Source organism: Odocoileus virginianus, chromosome 19 (genome assembly GCF_023699985.2).
Source record: "Odocoileus virginianus isolate 20LAN1187 ecotype Illinois chromosome 19, Ovbor_1.2, whole genome shotgun sequence".
Lineage (NCBI taxonomy): Eukaryota > Metazoa > Chordata > Mammalia > Artiodactyla > Cervidae > Odocoileus > Odocoileus virginianus.
The window spans coordinates 48614222-48637058 of NC_069692.1; the positions used below are offsets into that span (position 1 = coordinate 48614222).

Consider the following 22837-nt stretch of genomic DNA (forward strand, 5'->3'; position numbering starts at 1 on the left):
CAGGATATAAAATTAACACACAGAAATCTCTTGCATTCCTATACACTAACAATGAGAAAACAGAAAGAGAAATTAAGGAAACAATACCATTCACCATTGCAACAAAAAGAATAAAATACTTAGGAGTATATCTACCTAAAGAAACAAAAGACCTATACATAGAAAACTATAAAACACTGATGAAAGAAATCAAAGAGGACACAAACAGATGGAGAAATATACCGTGTTCATGGATTGGAAGAATCAATATTGTCAAAATGGCTATACTACCCAAAGCAATCTATAGATTCAATGCAATCCCTATCAAACTACCAATGGTATTTTTCACAGAACTAGAACAAATAATTTCACAATTTGTATGGAAATACAAAACACCTCGAATAGCCAAAGCAATCCTGAGAAAGAAGAATGGAACTGGAGGAATCAATCTGCCTGACTTCAGACTCTACTACAAAGCCACAGTCATCAAGACAGTATGGTACTGGCACAAAGACAGAAATATAGATCAATGGAACAGAATAGAAAGCCCAGAGAGAAATCCACGAACCTATGGTCACTTTATCTTCAACAAAGGAGGCAAGGATATACAATGGAAAAAAGATAACCTCTTTAACAAGTGGTGCTGGGAAAACTGGTCAACCACCTGTAAAAGAATGAAACTAGAACACTTTCTAACACCATACACAAAAATAAACTCAAAATGGATTAAAGATCTAAATGTAAGACCAGAAACTATAAAACTCCTAGAGGAGAACATAGGCAAAACACTCTCCGACATAAATCACAGCAGGATCCTCTATGACCCACATCCCAGAATTTTAGAAACAAAAGCAAAAATAAACAAATGGGACCTAATGAAACTTAAAAGCTTTTGCACAACAAAGGAAACTATAAGCAAGGTGAAAAGACAGCCCTCAGATTGGGAGAAAATAATAGCAAACGAAGCAACAGACAAAGGGTTAATCTCAAAAATATACAAGCAACTCCTCCAGCTCAACTCCAGAAAAATAAATGACCCAATCCAAAAATGGGCCAAAGAACTCAACAGACATTTCTCCAAGGAAGACATACAGATGGCACAAAAACACATGAAAAGATGCTCAACATCACTCATCATCAGAGAAATGCAAATCAAAACCACAATGAGGTACCATTATACGCCAGTCAGGATGGCTGCTATCCAAAAGTCTACAAGCAATAAATGCTGGAGAGGGTGTGGAGAAAAGGGAACCTTCTTACACTGTTGGTGGGAATGCAAATTAGTACAGCCGCTATGGAGAACAGTGTGGAGATTTCTTAAAAAGCTGGAAATAGAACTGCCATATGACCCAGCAATCCCACTTCTGGGCATACACACCAAGGAAACCAGATCTGAAAGAGACACGTGCACCCCAATGTTCATCGCAGCACTGTTTATAATAGCCAGGACATGGAAGCAACCCAGATGCCCATCAGCAGATGAATGGATAAGGAAGCTGTGGTACATATACACCATGGAATATTACTCAGCCATTAAAAAGAATTCATTTGAATCAGTTCTAATGCGATGGATGAAACTGGAGCCCATTATACAGAGTGAAGTAAGCCAGAAAGATAAAGACCATTACAGTATACTAACACATATATATGGAATTTAGAAAGATGGTAACGATAACCCTATATGCAAAACAGAAAAAGAGACTCAGATGTATAGAACAGACTTGTGGACTCTGGGAGAAGGCGAGGGTGGGATGTTTCAAGAGAACAGCATTGAAACATGTATATTATCTAGGGTGAAACAGATCACCAGCACAGGTTGGGTGCATGAGACAAGCGCTCGGGCCTGGTGCACTGGGAAGACCCAGAGGGATGGGGTGGAGAGGGAGGTCGGAGGGGGGACCGGGATGGGGAATACATGTAAATCCATGGCTAGTTCATTCCAATGTATGACAAAAACTATTGTAATGATGTAAAGTAATTAGCCTCCAACTAATAAAAATAAATGGAAAAAAAAAAAAAAAGAAATTACAACCAGTTGATAGTTTTTTAATCATCAGAAAGACATGTTGTTAATTTATTTGTTAAAGGTTTATTCTAAAAGAGGTTTTCAAGTGCATGTTTTTAAAACTGTTACTATATACTTACCTGCTTTATTACTAAGCTTATATAAGAAAGTTTGGCGAGGGTCTGAATGATCACGACACGTCAATTGTAAAAGAGAACCTGATTTTTTCCATTTCTGCATAAACCACAGACCTAGAAAATTATTAATGGTATGAGACATGTGAGAGTTATAAACTGGAAAATATAGTACCATATGACAAGGTTATTAATTTTAATATACATATTTTACTTTAAAATGATATGGCTCGAATTAGCATTTTGTTGGTTAATAAAAAATGTATTTGCAAAATATTTCCATTTTCTGATAATAAATATAAACACAAACACACTGGGGTTAACGATGGATTAACAGATGGCTTCCTATTTCTATCTGATTCTGTAATTAAACAGGTAATGGTCTATCAAGAACAAATTTGGGGATATTACACCTTTAGATATACTTCTTCATTTTAAGATGAAGCAAAAGGGGATATAACTTCAAACACAGTAGTAGCTCCACATGCCTGAGCATCGAGGCTTCAGAGCAATCAAAGCTCACTTCCGGGATGAGCCATTAGTTGATGTTTTCTAGTAACACTGAATATAATTAAAATTTCATATTTAATTGTATGCCTTCATATTATCAGTTATCTGCATTTATTTTAATAGTTTATCTATTTATTTATTTTTGGCTGTGCCGGGTCTTTGTTGCTGTGCCCGGGGCTCTCTCGTGGCTGGGGGGGGTACTTGTCGTTGAGGCATGCAGGCGCTACAGCGTGGGGTCAGTAGCTGTAGCACGTGGGTTTAGCTGCTCTGTGGCATGTGGAAGCTTCCTGGACCAGGGATCAAACTGGTGTGCCCTGCATTGGCAGGCAGACTCTTAACCATCAGACCACCATGGAAGTCCAGTTTTCTGTATTTAAGTGCACCTTCCGCTTAACTGAAACCTCAATCACTCTGGAGCTGGTTTTCAAGACTGTAGACTTACAGTCATAAAGTCATTTCTACTTTTGTTGATTCTAACATTACTGAGGTGAATGAGGAAAAGAGGAAAAAAAACTTTTAATTGATTAAAGCTGCTAGCTACAATCCTATCTGGGGAAAAGTTTAGTGAAGGAAGAAACTGAAAAGAAACCAATTCAAAGTACTGCATCCTATTCATACTGGGTTCTATGTTGTATTATTTATACATTTCAACTTTCTTTTGCCCTCTTTTTCAAACTGTAAAAATCTAGAACAAGCCAGATTTTGAAAGCCACCCTTCAAAATGAGATTCAAATGAAAATGTTGTGGTTTATTTGTCAATGAAAGAAGTAGAGGAGAAAATGGAAATAAGAGTATCAAGGCTTGATGAAAAAAGTTAGGTTGAAACCTAATTTATTCTTTCAATGAGAATCAATTGACTATACTAGAAAAGCCATTTTAAAATTCTAAGGGAAAAAAAAAAGCCAAATAAGGACAAATAAAGTATAAGATCTTTCTTAGTGAGAATATTTATTCTAATAAAAATTGAGGTCTTAATTTTTATTTTAATTTCTTTGAAAAGTTTAGAATTTATTTTCTCATAATATCCTTTTATTGCTATCAAATCAAAATCAGAGTTAACATTCTATATAAATTATTTTGTAACTTTATATGTTAATTATAGCCATTTATTTGTTATCTGCTCAACTAATAGAATAACAGAATAGCCTGTTTACAACACTAATATTTACTGAAAGAAACACTTAATAAAAAAAGAGAAAAAAATGCTCTTGTGGCTTGACAAATATCTCAACAGAGTATCATTTTCAGAAATGAGTTTATCAGCTTATTTCTTATGCATGACAAAACAGAAAAATAGCTGCATCTTTTGTTTCATGAAATTCCAAGTATGTGACAAACTGGCTCTAAGATAAACATTGGAAAATATTAAATTTGGATTTAAATCTCCCCAGGCCATATTTTTTTATACTGAACAATAAAACTTCTTACCTGTATTAACAAGAGCACTGCTATTGTAGAGTGTACCAAGGTGAGGTCCAGAAAGTGAAAGAAAGGTATGAAGCCTGTTGAGGTAATATTTAAACCGTGGTCTTGTAAGCACTGAACGGATTATTAAATTGCCCAACGAATGTCCAATAAAGCTATAAGAGAAAAAAAATGACATTTCTCCCATAGCATTAGTTTCAAAAACAAAAGTCAATGCTGCTATCACTATACAGAGATCTGAAATACTAAGAATATAAAATTTTCTAATATGTTTTAAAACTGTTTATATGATTTTATTTTATATGTTTTATTTTATACATTTATATGTTTATATGATTTGATACTCTGAAATGACGGAACTTACATTTTGAAGGAAATAAATGTGAGAAAATAGCAAAAAATTCCTATGATTATATAATTTATATATTTAATCTACAGAAAAAAGATATCACTTACCAGAAAATTTTTGCTCCTAGTTTGTAACTGCTTAGAAATACATTTAAAAAGTAATAACACATTGCCTACATGATAAATTTTCCTTTTTAGGTACACACAGCAATTATTTACTTGTTAAGTCATGATTTAAAACAAAATAATGAAATCGTATCAGTGAGGATGATTTAGGAGACATTACATCACCATTTCTCTTATTTTTGGTCCACACTCCACAGTGGGGGAGCTCTTTGACTGAACACATTTCAATACACATGAAATATACATGCATTTTTGTACTTGAAGTGTAAGATTAGACCAAAATAATAACTAATACAGAGGATTTCACCTTTACGAAGGAATAGTTTAAATCAAAAGAGCCTAAAAAAAAAAAAAAAACAGAGCCTTTTCTGCTTCCCATTATTTTAGAATAGACAGTACATGCATCCCTGGGGAAAATGAACAGTGAAAGAAGAGAGCCTGAAAGCTGTCTCAGCAACGGCTTATAGACAACGACCAGGGAGGAGCTGACAAATTTCCTGAAGCTGGGAAGGCAAGTCTGATATCAAACAGTTCTCAATGAGCTAGATCAAGCTTCTGGATTTTATGGCTCACTACAATTGACAATCTAATCTAAAAGAGCCATACTCTTGTAGATGAATGAAAAAACTAAAACTATTAATAGACTTACTTTCTCATCATAAAATAACAAATTAATAAAAAGAATACAAGATGACTCCAGAAAATTTAGCAAACAAATGAAAATTCATAAATGACAAAAATAATTAGAAAACAATCTCTTCTCCCCGCCGACAACATACTCACATCTCTCACCATATTCTAACAGAAATTTGTTTTTAAAAAATGACTTCAGATAAAAACCTGCTTCTCTCTGCTCTTCGTCCCTATTCTATACTAACTGGAAATGGACTTTACAAAGGCCTATAGTATAAAGAGCTAGCCTCCTCCTCTGACCTACCTGGGATATGACAACCATCAGCTTATTCTACTCTTTTATGAGGCAAGAAGATTATTTTTAATTTTTTCTTTATATCTTACTGGACTAGAAGAAACAATTACTTTTCTCTCTCCCTTGTCTACTCACAACATGTGATTAAAGATGAGACATACTGGGTTCATCATCATCTCCTGCTTGGGTATACTATGCTACAGTATACTACACAGTATACTATACTATACCCATGAGTACACTCTCAAAGTATAGTCATGACACTGAAAATATTCTTACAGTTTCATTTCCTTACATATATCTCCCTACAACTTTTCTTTTTGGGAACAGTTTTATTGAGATATAATTCATATACCATAAACTTCACCCACTAAAAGTATACAATTCAATGGTTTTGATTGTATTTACAGAGGAGTGCAGCATCACTATAAAAAATTTTAGAACATTCCACCACCTTTAAAAGAAATCCTACATTCTTTACTTATCATCAGCCTCCATCTCCTCCTCCCTCAGTCCTAAGTAATCATTGATCTACTTCTCTCTATATAATTTTGCCAATTCTCAACAATGCACATAAACAGAATTATACAATATGTAGTATTTCCCTAAAATCTTTTAATTTTTTCTCTTTATATTAATTTGAATCGCTGTCTCCTATGTTTTAGAATAGGACAAAAAATTTCCAGACATTCTGTGTAATTTTGCTATAATTCATAGAGACATAAAAATAATTACATAAATTAGAAATGTTACCTTATTTTTGAGACTGTTAGACTATATATCTGAATATATTGTATTATCTCATCCAGAAGGCGATCAGTCATGCTATCAAAGTCAGCAAAAGTATCATTCTAAACAAAAGCAAAACACACACATGATATACACAAGAAAAACTGAATTATAAACATTACCTTTAATTTGGGTACTGAAAATACGGTTAAAGACCAGTTTTTAGATAAGTTAGTGAATGTAATATTCATTATACTAAAATGAACAAGCAGTGAATTTCCAGATAAAAAGGTTCAGTGTTCTCATTAATACTTTGTTTAGATTAACTGTTTAGCCCACTACCAGAACTGAACATAAGGTTATTTAAAATTGTTTAATTTTAATGAAATATTTGCATAGAAATGTGAAATATTAGAAATTTTGCACATATAAAGAGTTCATAAATTGCGTTATAAATCATTTCAAATTCCTTAGGATAGGCATGAATGTTAAATTTCACAGAAATCAGAAAAATTATTTCTACTACTACAGACATTTTGTAGTAAGCACTATTTAGGTAGAAACTGGTAGAAGCATGTGTGCTTTCACTGAAAACACAGATATACTGTACCTGATTTCTTTCAGACATAAGAAAATCAATTCTTTCCCCAGGCAGCCCAAGTTCAATGTAAGTTTTTACTAATCGGAGATCTGCACTGTTACCTAGAAAATGAAGAAAATGAAAATTCTGTCTAAAGGACAAGATAAAGCAAAAGATGCAGCACGCATCCTCACAGGTTGTTAACCGTCTTGAGGATAAGTGGAGGGCCTAAGTCAGCTGTGAAGAGACAAGACCCTGTGTACCAGAACCCACAGTGTTCATGTCACAGTTGATCGCCATCAGCAGACAATGTCCGCCAACAGCCTGTGTCTCCAGAGGTCTGGCTGCACGATGCTTTCAACCCCCCGCGCCCACCCCAGCTCCCCCTGTCTGTCGCCTGGTCAGCACATGCTCTGCTGACCACTGGCAATGGAGGCTGTGAGCGACCAACTGACCAACTCATCACCATCACTCTCTGCATGAGCATTTAACCAAATGAGTGCATTTTTGATTTAGTCTATTGAGTTTTTCTTTGGCAGTACCAGGTCAGACAAATAGAAATAAAAATCTATGTAAATAATCTAAAGCAGTTTAATTACTAACTTAAAAGATGTATATATAAATATAAAATATTTATAACAGTTATCATACATAAATATAATTAGTATATACATATATAATACATAAATATAAATAATTAGTACCTTTAAAATTAGTCTAAGTGGCTTTTCAGTTAGTTCTTTTGGCTTACTTAGGAATATATACATATCATTATCAATTGCTGCATTTTTACTTTATCCTTCCTTTTAGCTATGTCATGAACAGACAAAATTAACTGTTTTATTACTGATTTTTAAAAGAAATGCCTCTAGCATCTCACTACTAGGTATATATTTTCCATGAGCTGTAAGTATACATGCTTAATTACATTAATGAATTAGACTAGTGCTATTTAAGGCTTAAAGTTTGATGCTTACTTGTCATAACTAGAAATGAATATTGAATTTTACATTACTTGATTTACTAATATATTTTATTAATAAATTTCTTTATATTTGCCTATCTTTGCATTCTGGGAATTAAATTCTATTTACTGTAGCTACTTTAATATATTGATTCATTTGCTGGAGGGTTTTGGGAGACATTTAATCAATTAACTAATTCATTTTTCTACAGTGTTACTAGAGTCTTATTAAGTATATTTATGTTGGATTGCTCCACTTTTTTTTGGAGTGTGGGTGTTACATCTTTTTCAGATTTAATAACAAGGTTAGGTTAACTTCAAGGAATAAAATAGGCTCCATTCCATCTTTTTTTCCTGTTATTCTGGACCAATTTCTTTAACATGGGATAGTGTTTCTTGGAAATTTCTTGGAAATTTCAAAGAGGACTTTATCAGAGATTCTATTAAGCCAAGAAACTTTTCTTGGAGGATAATTCTTTGAATATTTTATTAGGTGAAGGAAAGAGGTTAGTATTTGAGGTATTTTATTTCTTGAGTTGCAGTTTTTTTTTTTTTAATTAAAAATCTCCAATTTAATGAGAATTTACTAGTTTAGACCTGTGGTGGCTCAGACGGTAAAGAGTCTGCCTGTAGTACAGGAGACCAGAGTTGGATCCCTATGTTGGGAAGATCCCCTGGAGAAGGAAATGGCAACCCACTCCAGTATTCTTGCCTGGAGAATCCCATGGACAGAGGAGCCTGGTAGGAGTCTGTGGAGTCGCAAAGAATCAGACACGACTGGGAGACTTCACTTTAGCATTTTTATAATCCGTAAAATCTTTTGTTACTCGTTATTACAGAATCACATTATAACACAGTAATACTCTGCTAGTCTAGAGATATCTGGTATCTTCTAACGCAGTTCCTAACCAAGAAAAATAGGCTGCTGAGTAACCAAATTAGCTGTCATAAAATTAGAGCAAGTAAAACCAGGTATTAAGAATTTAAATTATACCGTAATTAATCAGTGAATCTTTTATTCTTAGGTATTGATTTTTCTTATCCATAAAATTTAAAGCACCAAGCTAGACAGGAGCAGAAAGACAACCAAAGGGAGACAAAACGATTGCCATGAGTGACAGTTGATGAAAATAACAATAAGAGAGCAGACAGAAAAACCCCAAGTTAATATAAGCAAAATGTCGGCATGTGGATATCAATTTCATGGAAAATCTGCTTTAAAAAAATCTAATATTATACTCATCAAAATAAGACATAATTTAAGATAATTAATATCAGCAGTTTAGAACTCTTTTTTCAGGTCAAGGATTAAATAAAACTAAACGAGGTCTACTAGGAAAAGAAAACACTGAGCTGGTGCAGGTTATGCCCACAGATGTCACGCACCGTCCAGGCCATGCACGCAGACAATGAGGTGGACCCCATCTTCACAGTGCTCCTCCTCCTCCTCCTCCACGCAGAAATAAGGGACTGAGGATGCCAGCAGAGGGACATCGCTGTACATGAACCCGGGGAGTTTAAGTTGCTTCAATTCATCTTTTGCCTGAAGGAAGCTAAAGCAAAATGTTACAAAAGATATTCTTTTCTAAGTATTACATTCAGTTTTTAGAACCAAAAAGATAATCTGCTGAATTTAGAGAACTACACAAAAGGAAACCCAGAAATATTTGATTGTAAAATACTGAATATGTGGGATCACCTAAATGATTTAGAAATTAGACAGTGATTTTCTTTACTAGGGCTTAGTGGTGGCTCAGCTGGTAAAGACTCTGCCTGCAATGCAGGAGACCTGGTTTGATCCCTGTTTTTTAGTACATACTCTGATCAAATACAATGAGTAATTACACCCTAACATCACTTAAAAAAATTCTTTTACACTTGAAATCCACTAGAAAATATTCGGAATGCAGTTACGCTTTCTACAGAACTTTATATCGTATGCACAGAAAAGCTGGGAGAAGTACCACAAAGAGTAACAGTCTGATGCTGATCCTGTGACCAAATCTTACCCTCCTTGCTCCTTTTTGTGCTATATGTGCTTAGTCACTCAGTCGAGTCCGACTCTTTGTGACCCCATGAACTGTAGCCTGCCAGGCTCCTCTGTCCATGGGGACTCTCCAGGCAAGAACAGTGGAGTGGGTTGCCATGCCCTCCTCCAGGGGAACTTCCCGACCCAGGTTTTGACCAGGGTCTCCTGCATTGCAGGCAGGTTCTTTACCAGCTGAGCTACTTGGGAAGTCCCTTGCTCCTTTTTAATCTTGCATAAATGGAAAAGAAGGCACTATTCTACACAGTGTACTGGTGAGAACAGCAGGTATCATATTTAGTAGATTAAGTTAATTGTATTTTCCTCTAAAAATATCAGTAAGAAGGAATAGAACTAAGGGGGGATGTGATTAAATAAAATTGGCATAGACTTATCTATTCAACTTGGGGATTTAGAACATGAAAAATTATAAACTATTTTAATATTATATCATTTGGGCTGATGAAAGTAAAACTCAAAGAAGCTGCTGAACACTAAACTGAGGGGGACACACTGGGTAAAGAATACTGCTTTCATGTTTGACTCAGGAAGAGACTGAGGTGCCAGGAGGTGAAACAACCTCCAACTTCTTAGCACATCTGTCACTGTTTAGTCACTTTGTGTCCAACTCTTTGGAACCCCATGGACTATTGCCTGCCAGGTTCCTCTGTCCATGACTATTTCTCAGGGAAGAATACTGGAGTGGTTTGCCATTTCCTTCTCCAGGGGATCTTCCAGGCCCAAGGATTGAACCTATGTCTCCTGCATTGGTAGGTGGATTCTTCACCGCTGAGCTACCAGGGAAGCCCCTTCCTAGCACATTATAATTCTTCAATAGGCTCTTCTCACCTGGTTCAAAATTGGGAATGGAGTATGTCAAGGCTATATATTGTCACCCTGCTTATTTAACTTCTATGCAGAATATAACATGCGAAAGCTTGGGCTGGATGAAGCACAAGCTGGAATCAAGATTGCTGGGAGAAATATCAATATCCTCAGATATGCAGATGACATCACCCTTATTAAGAAGAGAGTGAGAAAGCTGGCTTAAAACTCAACATTCAAAAAACTAAGATCATGGCATCCAGTCCCATCACTTCAAGGGAAACAGATGGGGAAACAATGAAAACAATGACAAGCCTTTATTTTATTGGGCTCCAAAATCACTGCAGATGGTGACTGCAGCCATGAAATTAAAAGATGCTTGCTCCTTAGAAGAAAAACTATGACAAATCTAGACAGCAATATTAAGAAGGAAAGATTATCACTTTGCTGACAAAGGCCTGTAAAGTCATATGTGGCTGTGAGAACTGGACCATAAAGAAGGCTGAGCACTGAAGAATCGATGCTTTCCAACTGCAGTGTTGGAGAAGATTCTTGAGAGTCCCTTGCAAGAGGTCGAATCAATCAATCCTAAAGGAAATCAACCCTGAATATTCCTTGGAGGACTAATGTTGAAGCTGAAGCTCCAATACTGAGGCCACCTGATGCGAAGAGCCAACTCACTGGAAAATAACCTGAAGCTGGGAAAGACTGAAGGCAAGAGAAGGGGACGACAGAGGACGAGATGGTTGGATGGCATCACCAACTCAATGGACATGAGTTTGAGCAAGCTCTGGAAGATCACGAAGGACAGGGAAACCTGGCATGGTGTAGTCTGTGGGGTCACAAAGAGTTGGACACGGCCGAGTGACTGAATAACAATAAATTCTCATCTCAGTGGGTTCACTAGCTGTAGGCACCATGGATCTCACTTATGTGCACACATCAGAATAATCTGGGAACTTAAAAACCTACAGTAGCCAAACCTAGACATTTTACACTAGGGATTATAATTCTATCTGGAGTAAGGTAGTAGAAAACAGTGCCATACTAGTAAATCTATGTCATCTTCAAATTTTTCTGGATTTTTTTTTTTTTTAACTGGACCATTAAATCTCAATTCTGGAACCACTGACTTAGCTGAGGCAATCCGAGTCTGGTAGGCTGTGGAAGTTTCTAGTAATTATCTAATATTGTCCTTAATTGCTAGATGTCCTTATAAAACCTAACTTCTGTCTGGGAGTAAATGGGGGAGATATGAGGTATTGATGGTGAAAAAGGGTTTTAAGCTCAACTATTCCACACATTTACCACACAATTACCAATGAAAAAGTAGTATCAGGGATGTACAACCTATAGAGTAGGACAATCATACAGGAATCTACAGGTCTGTCTCAAGGAGCATACTGAGTTCACGTCTCCATTTTGGACAGCTAATCAAAGAAATACTTTCTGTATTACAGAAGTCAGAGAACGTGAAATACGCATGTTTCCAGAGAAAGACATATACATGTTCTCTCTCTGCAGCACGTGCCGTCACGCTCCACTACTTACGCTTGTATCTGAGGCTTTGGCGAGTTTTCGTACCAGGACAGCGATGAGGTGCAGCTGTGGGAGGCACTGCTTGGCTGCTTGGTGATAGCATCACACTTACTCTTGGAAGAGTACTTAACGCCACAAGGGGACTCTCGTGGTGCAGACGGGAAGGACAGACAGCCAGAAGTACAGACAGTAGGCACGGTTATACCATCCCTCAGATAGTCGCTGGCCAGTCTTTCAGACTTGGCAAGTCTTTCTTCTCCTAGGTCAGCTCTGTCTGCACGGTGAGCATCTCCTGCGGCCTCAAGAGCGGAGTAATCTGCCTCCTCATAATACCCATTTTGAACCATTTGTTGATCCTGCTCTTCCTCTTCCTCATCTTTACCCTGCTCCTGCTGAGGACTACTCATTTCTTTTCCAGAAATTTCTTTCTGAGGGCTAACTGAATAGCTGTAGCTAATAGCGCATGTGTCGGAAACATCTGTACCACTTTGACAGCCAAAATAATTTTCCACAAGCCCTTGCTTTACCATATCAGGGCTGGCTGAAAAAGCATCACCTGTACCCAGGTAAGTTTCATCTTTAACTGCAGGGGCTTCTGAACACATTTGTTTGGGATTTAATGCATTGCTATTTTTCCTTTTCACAGTTCTATCTTCACTGCTATCTGCCCTGGTGGAAACGGAATCTGAAACAACACAAGGGGTGCCTGAACAAGCCAGTTCTGAACTTAATGGAACTGTGGTTCCTACAGAGTCACTGGATTTATCAGGACTCTGGGAGTCTTTATACACAGTGTCCAAGATAGGTTTGGAGCTGCAACTACTTTTCACATCATTGGAAGTATCTTCATCTGAAAAAACAAATTGTAAAGGGTCTTTAGTGCTTGAATTTAAGGAATGTATTTCTATAGTTTCATTGTCCGAATGCCCTGAAAATATGACACTCTGCTGCTGCAAAATAATACTTGACTTTTTCCTATCGTCACATTTTGGCACATCAATTGTTCCTAGATTTAACACAGTTTTGCTATCGCTTAGGTGGCATTCAGATACAGCAGATTTCTTAGGATTTTCATCAGGTGACAGCTCATCATCAGAAGGCAGAGAATTTATGGATGTTAAGGATGACTGGATCTCACTGAAAGCACTTGTACTCTCAGTACAGTGACTGCCTAGTGAAAACTTTACATTACAGTCAGGTTTCATCAAAAGCTGAGGAAATAACCTTTCACTGATGTAAAGACCTTGCCCTTGTACAGTTTCAAAGACTATGTCAGGGTTTGGATGCGCTGCAACAGAGCTTGGTTCACTTTCCACACCTGAGTCTGAGAACCGAGATGAGGCACACGTGGCACTAGTGTCTGGTAACTTAATGGAGTCTCCACTCAGTACAAGGTGGTATTCTCTTGTAGAAGCAGGTTGATTATTTCTTAACTTAGCTAACGATTCTCCGACAGAATGACACATAGCTTCCTGCAAAGCTTCCTTTTCAAGTGTTATTTCTGTAGGTTTAGATTTACCGTTAGAGTCTAAGGACTCAAAGTTGGGCAGTTGTAAATTATCCACAAATATTTCATCTTTTTGAAGCTCTGTCCAAGGGCCTATTTTAACAGTTACTTTCTCTCCACTGAAACAGTCTTTATTACAGGGCTTAACTTCAATTGTCCTAACTCCTGAAGTGGGGGCAGACTGATGATCATGGCAATCGTCTGATGAGCTTCTGGATGCCACACTGTGTTCCACTTGTGCAATTTCACTATCATCCTGGGAGATACCAAGTTTACCTGAAATGGACAAATTTGCACAAAGATTTAGGCTGCCAGAGTTCAAAGGATCAAACAGGTCTGGTTGCATATTTTCAATATCTGGAGACTTTTGTTCAGTTCTCTCTGTATTAGCTGGCAAATAGCTAGCTTCCTTTTGACTTGTCTGTCTGATGTAGGTCTTTGGATCAAAATTATATCCATATATTGTGGGGTCCAGACATTCCTTCTGACTATGTGAAGGGTTGCCTTCAAAGCTTTTAAAGAGATCATTTGATGCTGTACTTTTCAAGCATTTGTAGCCTACCAAAACCACCAAATCCTTAGAGTTCTGTTTTATTAATTTTTTTGTGTTTTCAGGTTTCATTGTTTTCATGAGCTTAGTAACCTTAACCTTGGATTTATTTGATTCTTCATTCTTTCCTTTTAGAGACTTTGTTAGCTGCTTTTCACCTTCTGTAGACCAAAAACTGGAGGTCCCAGCAGGTCTGCCTTTCAACTCTGGGCTGGAAAGTCCAGCTAGAGCACTTTCTTCAGTCTCACACTTATCCATTCTACTGGACTCTGATCTCTGAAGACTCTGAATTCCCATCCAGGGTGCATCTAAGTCTTTTATCCAAAGAAAAAGAAATTCAGATTTAAGACAAAGTGTAAGACTCATATTATTAAAACTACTTTTTCTGACTATAACTTTCTAATATCCTCAAAAATAAATAAAACTAGAGGGGGAAAACATTCCACATTAAGGAATGGCTTTATGTATAGTAGGTAGAATATACTGCCAATGATACATAGCTTACATATTTTAGTTAGATTACACTTACCTTCAGTAACTGAATCTAAATACCTATCTTCAAAGATAATAGGTAATGAATTGAGATCTCCATCTAATTCACTACATTCGATAGGCAGGGGTGGGAGAGAGCTGCAGAAGGAAGTGTTTTTGATAGCGGTGCACATCTGGAGATGACTCTGCGCACTGAAAAACATGTCTCACGTCAGACTGCAACCGAGATAATCACACCAGTTCCACTGCATAGTCCCCCAGGCACTGGCCCTTCATCAGTCATGGGCTCCCCACCACTCAAGGCACAAGCTCCTGACAAAGGAGCTCCTGGCTCAGAGAGAAAACCTGCTACAATGAAAATTATTGACTTATAAAATTATGGTTTATTGACAAATGTTACTTCAAAGTGATTTATCTGTACTTAATATATGAACTTCCTAATTAGCTGAGAACAGCATAGGACAGAAAGGCCAAAAGGTCAAATGCCTACTAATGATTTGATGATAATGTTGAAAAAAAGTGTTCCGTTCCTACTGCTTACTTAACACATACTGACAAACACAACAGCTATTTTAAAAAAGGTATATAATTTTCTAATATGAAAGTTAAAAAAAACTTTTTCTTATGAAAAATTTCCTAAACAAATCAAAGTACACAGAAAAGCACAATAATCCCATCAACGTCAACAATGAGCATTTTCCCTCTTGCTCTGTCTGGACCTCCACTCACACACCCTATGATTATTTACAGTTCTCTTTTGAGCTACAGTTCACAGGCACTGAAACAAATATACCTTAGCTGTATGGTTCTGACAAGTGGACACATAGTCAGAACATTTCCACCTGTCTAGAGAGCATTCTAATGTCATCCCAGGCAAACTCTCAGCCCAAGTCAACACCAAGACAACCACTGTCCTGACTTTAACTTCACCTTAGTTTTATGTGTTCCAGAGCTTCATATGAACAGAATCATATATAATTTATTCTTTTATGTCTCACTTCTTTTCACTCAGCATAATGTCCTCAAAATATTCTTTAAAGTCAAAGAAAACCAGATCTAAAAATACTCAGTAGGGAAAAAGGAAGGCATCTACTCTGGATATTTGAATTACAGATATTTTATATAACAGCAAGAAGTGCCAGTCAGACTACTTGTGAGAACCTGCAATGCATACTTGTAAAGGTAAGAGACTCTGACCTGTGAAAATAAAGATACAAGAGGACCAGATGGAAGGCTGGCACCAGGGCCTGTGGGACTCCCAGGGTGGGTAGATCTCATGTGTGGGATGGGGTTAACGGTGTGCTCCTTTATGGAAGCCAGGGGTCTTCCATGAAGCAGTTCACAAGATTAAACACATTTGATTAAACAGATTTCTGAACTTCAAATTCTGTAAATATTGTATATTCTGCCATGATAAATTCTGAGATGATATCTTATATTAAAGGAAACAAAATCATTTAAACTGGATTTGTGCTACTCACTGAAGTTCCTGGTATGCAATGGCAGCTTCTCTTGGATGTTCAAAACAAAAGAATGCCTCAGAAAACCTGCGCACCTGAAAAATTCCAAAAGGCAGTATGAATAACATGGCACATCTAAAAAGTCAATCAGGTTTTGGGTGGCAGGAAGAAAGACACCCTCCGCGAGGACCCCCATAACCATCCCTGTGAAGATTAACCTCCTCTGTTGCCAAACCTCTGTATGTTGGTACTTACTGCATGAGTTAAAAGAAAAGAATAGAATGCAAAGTAAGAAATTTCGGCTTACATTATGGATTCACCATTCATCCTCCTTGTAGACGGGGATGCTGTCCATTTTACATACTGCTACATCCCCCACACCAAGAAGAGTACCCAGCACACGAAAAAATGGTAGGACCACCTAGCTCCTGCTCCATGCTGTGTGCTAGGCAGCCCAGGACATGTCAGGCGAGCTGATGGGCAGACTCACTGACACTGTGACCTCAGGCATTTTGCCATCTTGGGAGCCTCGATGACTTGCTTTCAATTACACTTAATACTTAGTCTACACATGGAGTTATTATGAAGAGTAAGCATAATAATGTGTTTGATACTTCTTTTTTAATCTGGAAGGTATATGTAAATATAAGCTATGACAATTACCATTGTAGCATTCACCACATTTTTCCTTAAAATAACTGTTTATGTGAATTGTCTCCCTTCCTAATGTGTAATGTTCTTTAGAGCAGGAGCTATGTTTGGGATGATCTTTGCTATCTCCCTAAAATATATCTTGGTATGTTATAAAAGCAAGTGCTTCGTAAATACTGGTCAAGTCTAGTTGAATATCTCTTCCATCATATTTGTATTTTGACCTTTTCATTTCTAATTATTCAAAGGCTTTGTCAGCTACGGACAGCAATTGAAGCACCAGTAAGGGCATGGAAAATATATTTTGTTTGAAGGGTACGTGGAGAGAGAAATCAGATTATAGCTAGGAATTACATTACATTGAAACTTTTTCCTAAAGGGAAAGAAGACTTGAGGTTCTTTGGTTTTAAATACACAATTAAGTGGAGAAATGTCTTATTCGTCATCAAGATACAGCCAACTGAGTTTCTGATTTCCTCAGCCTGTCCCCCTGAGTTGGTGAGGCAGGACCTTCAGAGGGACAAGGGGAGGCATGAGGCATCTGTGAGGGGAGGATGCAACTGTGTCTTCACCTTCAAATGCTGCAACTGCCTCTGCTTGCTCTCCAACACTAGCGGAGAGATGGGGGAAAACTGCCTGTCTGTCAGAGAGGTTTTCCTGAGGGCTATAAAGTGTGAGGAAATCTAGCCTGAAGTGATCTGCGACTGCAGCTGGGCCTGCCTTCTCAGATTCCTACGATAAGAGCCATCATTTCTGGAAAGCAGCCTCCCTCCTAAGCTCCATGCTAAGCACTTTACTTTTTTATTCTTTGATTTAAACCATACGAAAACCCTATGAAGTGAATATATTTTCATTGAGCAAGTGAGAAAACAGGCAGAAAGAAGTTAAATACTTGGCCAAGACAACAGAGCTGGCCCGTGATACACATGGGATTCAAATAAGGACTCGAGAAAAAGTGTCGTCTTGTGCTCCAACCACTGAGCTCTTCCCTTCTGCATCAAGACTCCCTATTACCAGAAAGTCTTTCTTTCCTTTCCTCTCTGAGCCCAGATGGAAGTTCTCCCCTAAACTTTCTCCTGCCCTGATTTTCATGCAGTGGCAACATGTGATGAATAAGACTGGTGACCATGCTGAGACCATGACTAAGCATCACTGCCACCTGACGGCAGCACAGCTTAATTCTGGGCAAAAGGCATTCATAGAAAAAATGTTAAATTTACAAATTCAAACTCAGGATATGAGTAACAGATATTAATACTTTGGCATACATAGTTGTGGGCTTCCCAGTGGCCCTAGTGGTAAAGAACCCACCTGCCAGTGTGGGAGACTAATTAGGGACGCAGGTTTGACCCCTGGGTCGGGAAGATCCCTGGAGGAGGGCATGGCAATCCACTGCAGTATTCTTGCCTGGAGAACCACATGGGCAGAGGAGCCTGGTGGGCTACAGTCCACGGGGTCACAGAGAATCAGACACGACTAAAGTGACTTAGCATGCAAACATAATTATAAAACAAGTTTTGAGTATGTACCCTAATTTTAAAGAATCCACTCATTTGGCAACATCAACTATTCAAAATTTAACCAGGAAGTTAAAAAAAAATAGCCTTCAAGGGTTCAAAATGGGTGTTTATAGTGCTTTACAGGATTAAATATTTCTTTTATCTGGTTCATCCTAATATGTTGTTTAAAGTGCTAAATAAGGTTTATTATGATAATTTTAAGTAGTGTTTGTTATCAGTGTAACTATGTTTATTATAGTTATTAAAATTAATTATAAAGGAAACTTATTTTATTAAATATCATTCAATAAATAGTATTTATTGTTAAATAGAATATATTATTAAATACAATTATTATTTAATAAACTATTATTTAGCAAATAATTATTAAAATATATTTTATTATTAAATATGTTAAAATTATTAAATGCAATATTTATATTTTATTAAATATATTAAATATAATATTTTACTAATTTTAAAGTATTAAAATATTTATTAAATATGTATTAGAATATATTTTGTTATCATAAATACATTATTGTCTTAAATATAATATTTATGAAATAATTTTATATCAAAATGTGTTTTAATGTTATTAACACATAATATTTTATTACTATTTACTAAATAATTTTCTATATCCACATCCAAGTTAAAGTCTAATCATTAGTGTAGAGTCTAAATATGTGATGTATTATTTATGTTGCCTTGAAGAAAGAACACATCTCACAAATGTTTACTGAACAAATATTCTTTACATTCTTGCATTATGCTCACAGTAGGATACTTTAGAGTCCACTTTTTATACAAAACTGATTTATGCTTATTATTAGATACAATTTTAAGTGATTTAAGTTATTTGGTTTCCCACTCCACAGTACATTAAAAGAGCAAGTGAACCAAGGGAAAAGGAGAGTTACTGAATATAGATTGTGTACAGAGGCATTAAGTGTATGTTAAGTATACGAGGCCAAAGAAACAACTTGATGCTGAAACAAAAATGCCTCCCTACACAAGGTGCATAATGGTAACTAACTTTTTTTCAAAAGGCTAACTTAGGTTCTGTACACTCTACTTCAGAAGGTAGGGAACCATGAGGAACGTTACAAAGTTTCCATGTAAAATGGTCAGAAATAATTTAAGAAAAAATCAGCCCTTTAAAAAGCACATATTGGATAAAAACAAAGCTCCCTTTTCGTTAGACTTATTTCCTGAAAACCCCTTCATGGATCACTGCCTTGTCATGGTGAAGAGGCTTATGTAACTCAATGAAGATATGAGCCATGCCAAGCAGGGCCACCCAAGACAGACAGGTCACAGTGGAGGGTTCTGACAAAATGTGATACACTGGAGGAGGAAATGGTAAACCACCCCCGTATACCTGCCCTGAAAACCCCATGAACTGTACAAAAAGGCAAAAAGATATGACACCGAAAGATGAGTCCCCTAGTTTGGAAGCTGTCCAATATGCTACTGGGAAAGAGCAGAGGACAACTACTAATAGCTCCAGAAAGAAGGAAGCGGCAGGGCCAAAATGGGAACAACATTCAGCTGTGAATGTGCCTGGTGATAAAAGTAGAATCTGATGCTGTAAAGAACAGTATTGTATAGGAACCTGGAAAGTTAGGTCCAACAATCAAGGTAGATTGGACGTGGTCAAGCAGGAGATGGCAAGAGTAAATAAACACTGACATCTTAGGAATCGGTGAACTAAAATGGACAGCAATGGGTGACTTTAACTCAGATGACCATTTTACCTACTACTGTGGGCAAGAATCCCATAGAAGTAATGGAGTAGCCCCCAAAAACAACAAAAGAGTTTGAAATGCAGCACTTGGGTGCAATCTCAAAAACGACAGAATGATGTCTGTTTGTTTCCAAGGCAAATCATTCAACATCACAGTAATTCAAATCTCTGCCCCAACCACCGCTGCTGAAGAAACTGAAGGTTGATCAGTTCTATGAAGACCTAGAAGACCTCCTAGAACTAACGCCAAAAAAAGATGTCCTATTCATCACAGGGGTCGCAAACAGTTGGACACAACTGAGTGGCTAAGCACAGCACAGCATTCATCAGAGGGGATTGGAATGCAAACGCAGGAAGTTAAGAGATACCTGGAATAATAGGCAAGTTTGGCCTTCGAGGACAAAATGAAGCAGGGCAAAGGTTAACAGAGTTTTGCCAAGAGAATGCACTGGTCATAGCAAATACCCTTTTTCAACAACACAAGAGATGATTTATACATGGAAATCACCAAATAGTCAATAGGAAAATCAGATTGATTACATTCTTTGTAGCAGAAGATGGAGAAGCTCTATACAGTTAGCAAAAACAAGACCTGGAGCTGACTGTGGCTCAGATCATAAGCTTCTCAAAGCAAAATTCAGGCTTAAACTAAAGAAAGCAGGGAAAACTGCTAGGCCAGCCAGAACAACTAAAATCAAACCACCTATGAATATACAGTGGAGGTGACGAATAGATTCAAGGGACTATATCTAGTAAAGAAAGTGCCTGAAGAACTACAGACAGAGTTCCCTAATATTCTACAGGAAGCAGCGAACAAAACCACCCCAAAGAAAAAGAAAAGCAAGAAGGCCAAGTGATTGTCTGAGGAGGCTTTACAAATAGCTGAAGATAAGTGAAAAGCAAGGGAGAAAAGAAAATGTACACCCAACTAAGTTGGGTGTTCCAGAAAACGGAATTCCAGAGAATAGTAAGGAGAGACAAGAAGGCCTTCTATGGACAATGCAAACAAATGGAGGAAAACACCAGAAGGGGAAAGACTAGAGATCTCTTTAAGAAAACTGGAAATGTCAAAGGAACATTTCATCCAAAGATGGGCACAATAAAGGACAGAAATAGTAAAGACCTAATAGAAGCAAAGAGACCAAGAAGAGATGGAAAGAACACCCAGAACTGTACAAAAAATTTCTCAATGACCTTGATAACCACAATGGTGTGGTCATTCACCTAGAGCTAGACATTCTGGAGTGTGAAGTCAAGTGGACCTTAGGAAGCACTGCTTAGGAAGCACTAAATGTCAATAAAGTTAGTGGAGATGATAGAATTCCAGCAGAGCTATTTAAAATACTAAAAGGTGATGCTATCAGAGTGTTGCACTCAATATGTCAGCAAATTTGGAAAACCCAGCAGTAGTCGCAAAACTGGAAAAGGTCAATCCTCATCCCAATTAGCAAGGAGGGCAGTACTAAAGAATGTTCAAACCACCAGACAATTGCACTCATCTCCCATGCTAGTAAGGTTATGCTCAAGCATTATGTGAACCAAGAACTTCCAGATGTCCAAACTGGGTTTAGAAAAAGCTGGGGAACCAAAGATCAAATTGTCAATATTTGCTGGATCACAGAGAAAGCAAGGGAATTCCAGAAAAAAAATCTACTTCTGCTTCATTGACTAAAGTCTCTGACTGTGTGGATCATAATAGACTGTTAAAGAGATGGAAATACCAGACCACCTTCTACCTGTCTCCTGAAAAACCTGTATGCGGGTCAAGAAGCAACAGTGAGAACTTTGTATGGAATGACCAACTGCTTCAGGATTGCGAAAGAGTATGACAAGGCTGTTTACTGTCACCCTGTCTATTCAGCTTACACACAGAGTGCATCATGAGACATGCTGGGCTGGATGAGTTACAAGCTGGAATCAAGATTGCCAGGAGAAATACCAACAACCTCAGATATGTGGATGATACCACTCTAATGGCAGAAAGAGAAGAGGAACTAGAGAAACTCTTGATGAGGGTGAAGGAGGAGGGGGGAAAAGGCAGCTTAAAACTAAATATTAAAAAAACTAAGACCATGGCATCTGGTCCCATCACTTCACGGCAAATTAGAAGGGGAAAGGTGGAAGCAGTGACAGATTTCCTCTTCTTGGGCTCTAAAATCACTGTGGATGGCGACTGCAGCCATGAAATCAGAAGATGCCTGCTCCTTGGCAGGAAAGCTATGACGAACCTAGACAGTGTGTTAAAAACCAAAGACATCACTTTTTGCCGATAGTCTGTATAGTCAAGGCTATGGTCTTTACAGTAGTCATATAGCTGTGAGAGTTGGACCATAAAAATGGCTGAGCACTGAAGAATTGATGTTTTCAAATTGCAGTGCTGGAGAAGACTTTTGAGAGTCCCTTGGACAGCAAGGAGATAAAACCAGTCAGTCCTAAAGGAAGTCAAACCTGAATTTTACTGGAAGGACTGATGCTTCTGGAGCCGAAGCTCCATTACTTTCACCACCTGATTAGAACAGCTGACTCACTGAAAAAGACCCTGATGCTGGGAAAGAGTGAAGGCAGAAGAGAGCGACAGAGAATGGGATGGTTGGATGGCATCAATGACTCAATGGACATGAGTTTGAGCAAGCTCTGGGAGATGGTGAAGGACAGGTAAGCCTGGCATGCTGCAGTCCATGGGGTCGCAAAGAGTCAAACATGACTGAGTGACTGAACATGTACGTATGTGTATGTGTGTGTACTGACAATGGAATATTACTCAGCCATAGAAAAGAATGAAATAATGCCACTTGCAGCAACATGGATGC

The 22837-nt window shown here is 37.6% G+C and overlaps 1 protein-coding gene across 8 annotated transcripts in view; it reads right to left on the bottom strand.

Moving 5' to 3' along the window:
- Nucleotides 1–22837, bottom strand: part of FAM135A (family with sequence similarity 135 member A) — a 151528-nt gene that overhangs the window by 20008 nt on the left and 108683 nt on the right. For 6 of the 8 annotated variants that reach the window (XM_070450220.1, XM_020897085.2, XM_070450219.1 and 3 more), the window contains 8 exons: nucleotides 16149–16222; nucleotides 14705–14859; nucleotides 12131–14489; nucleotides 9115–9281; nucleotides 6795–6886; nucleotides 6209–6306; nucleotides 4057–4208; nucleotides 2125–2235 (listed from right to left, as the gene is read on the bottom strand). In XM_070450220.1, the coding sequence (XP_070306321.1) occupies nucleotides 2125–2235; nucleotides 4057–4208; nucleotides 6209–6306; nucleotides 6795–6886; nucleotides 9115–9281; nucleotides 12131–14489; nucleotides 14705–14859; nucleotides 16149–16222 (3208 nt within the window). The remainder of the gene's footprint in view (nucleotides 1–2124; nucleotides 2236–4056; nucleotides 4209–6208; nucleotides 6307–6794; nucleotides 6887–9114; nucleotides 9282–12130; nucleotides 14490–14704; nucleotides 14860–16148; nucleotides 16223–22837) is intronic. The other 2 variants (XM_070450222.1, XM_020897086.2) reach the window with 1 other exon arrangement.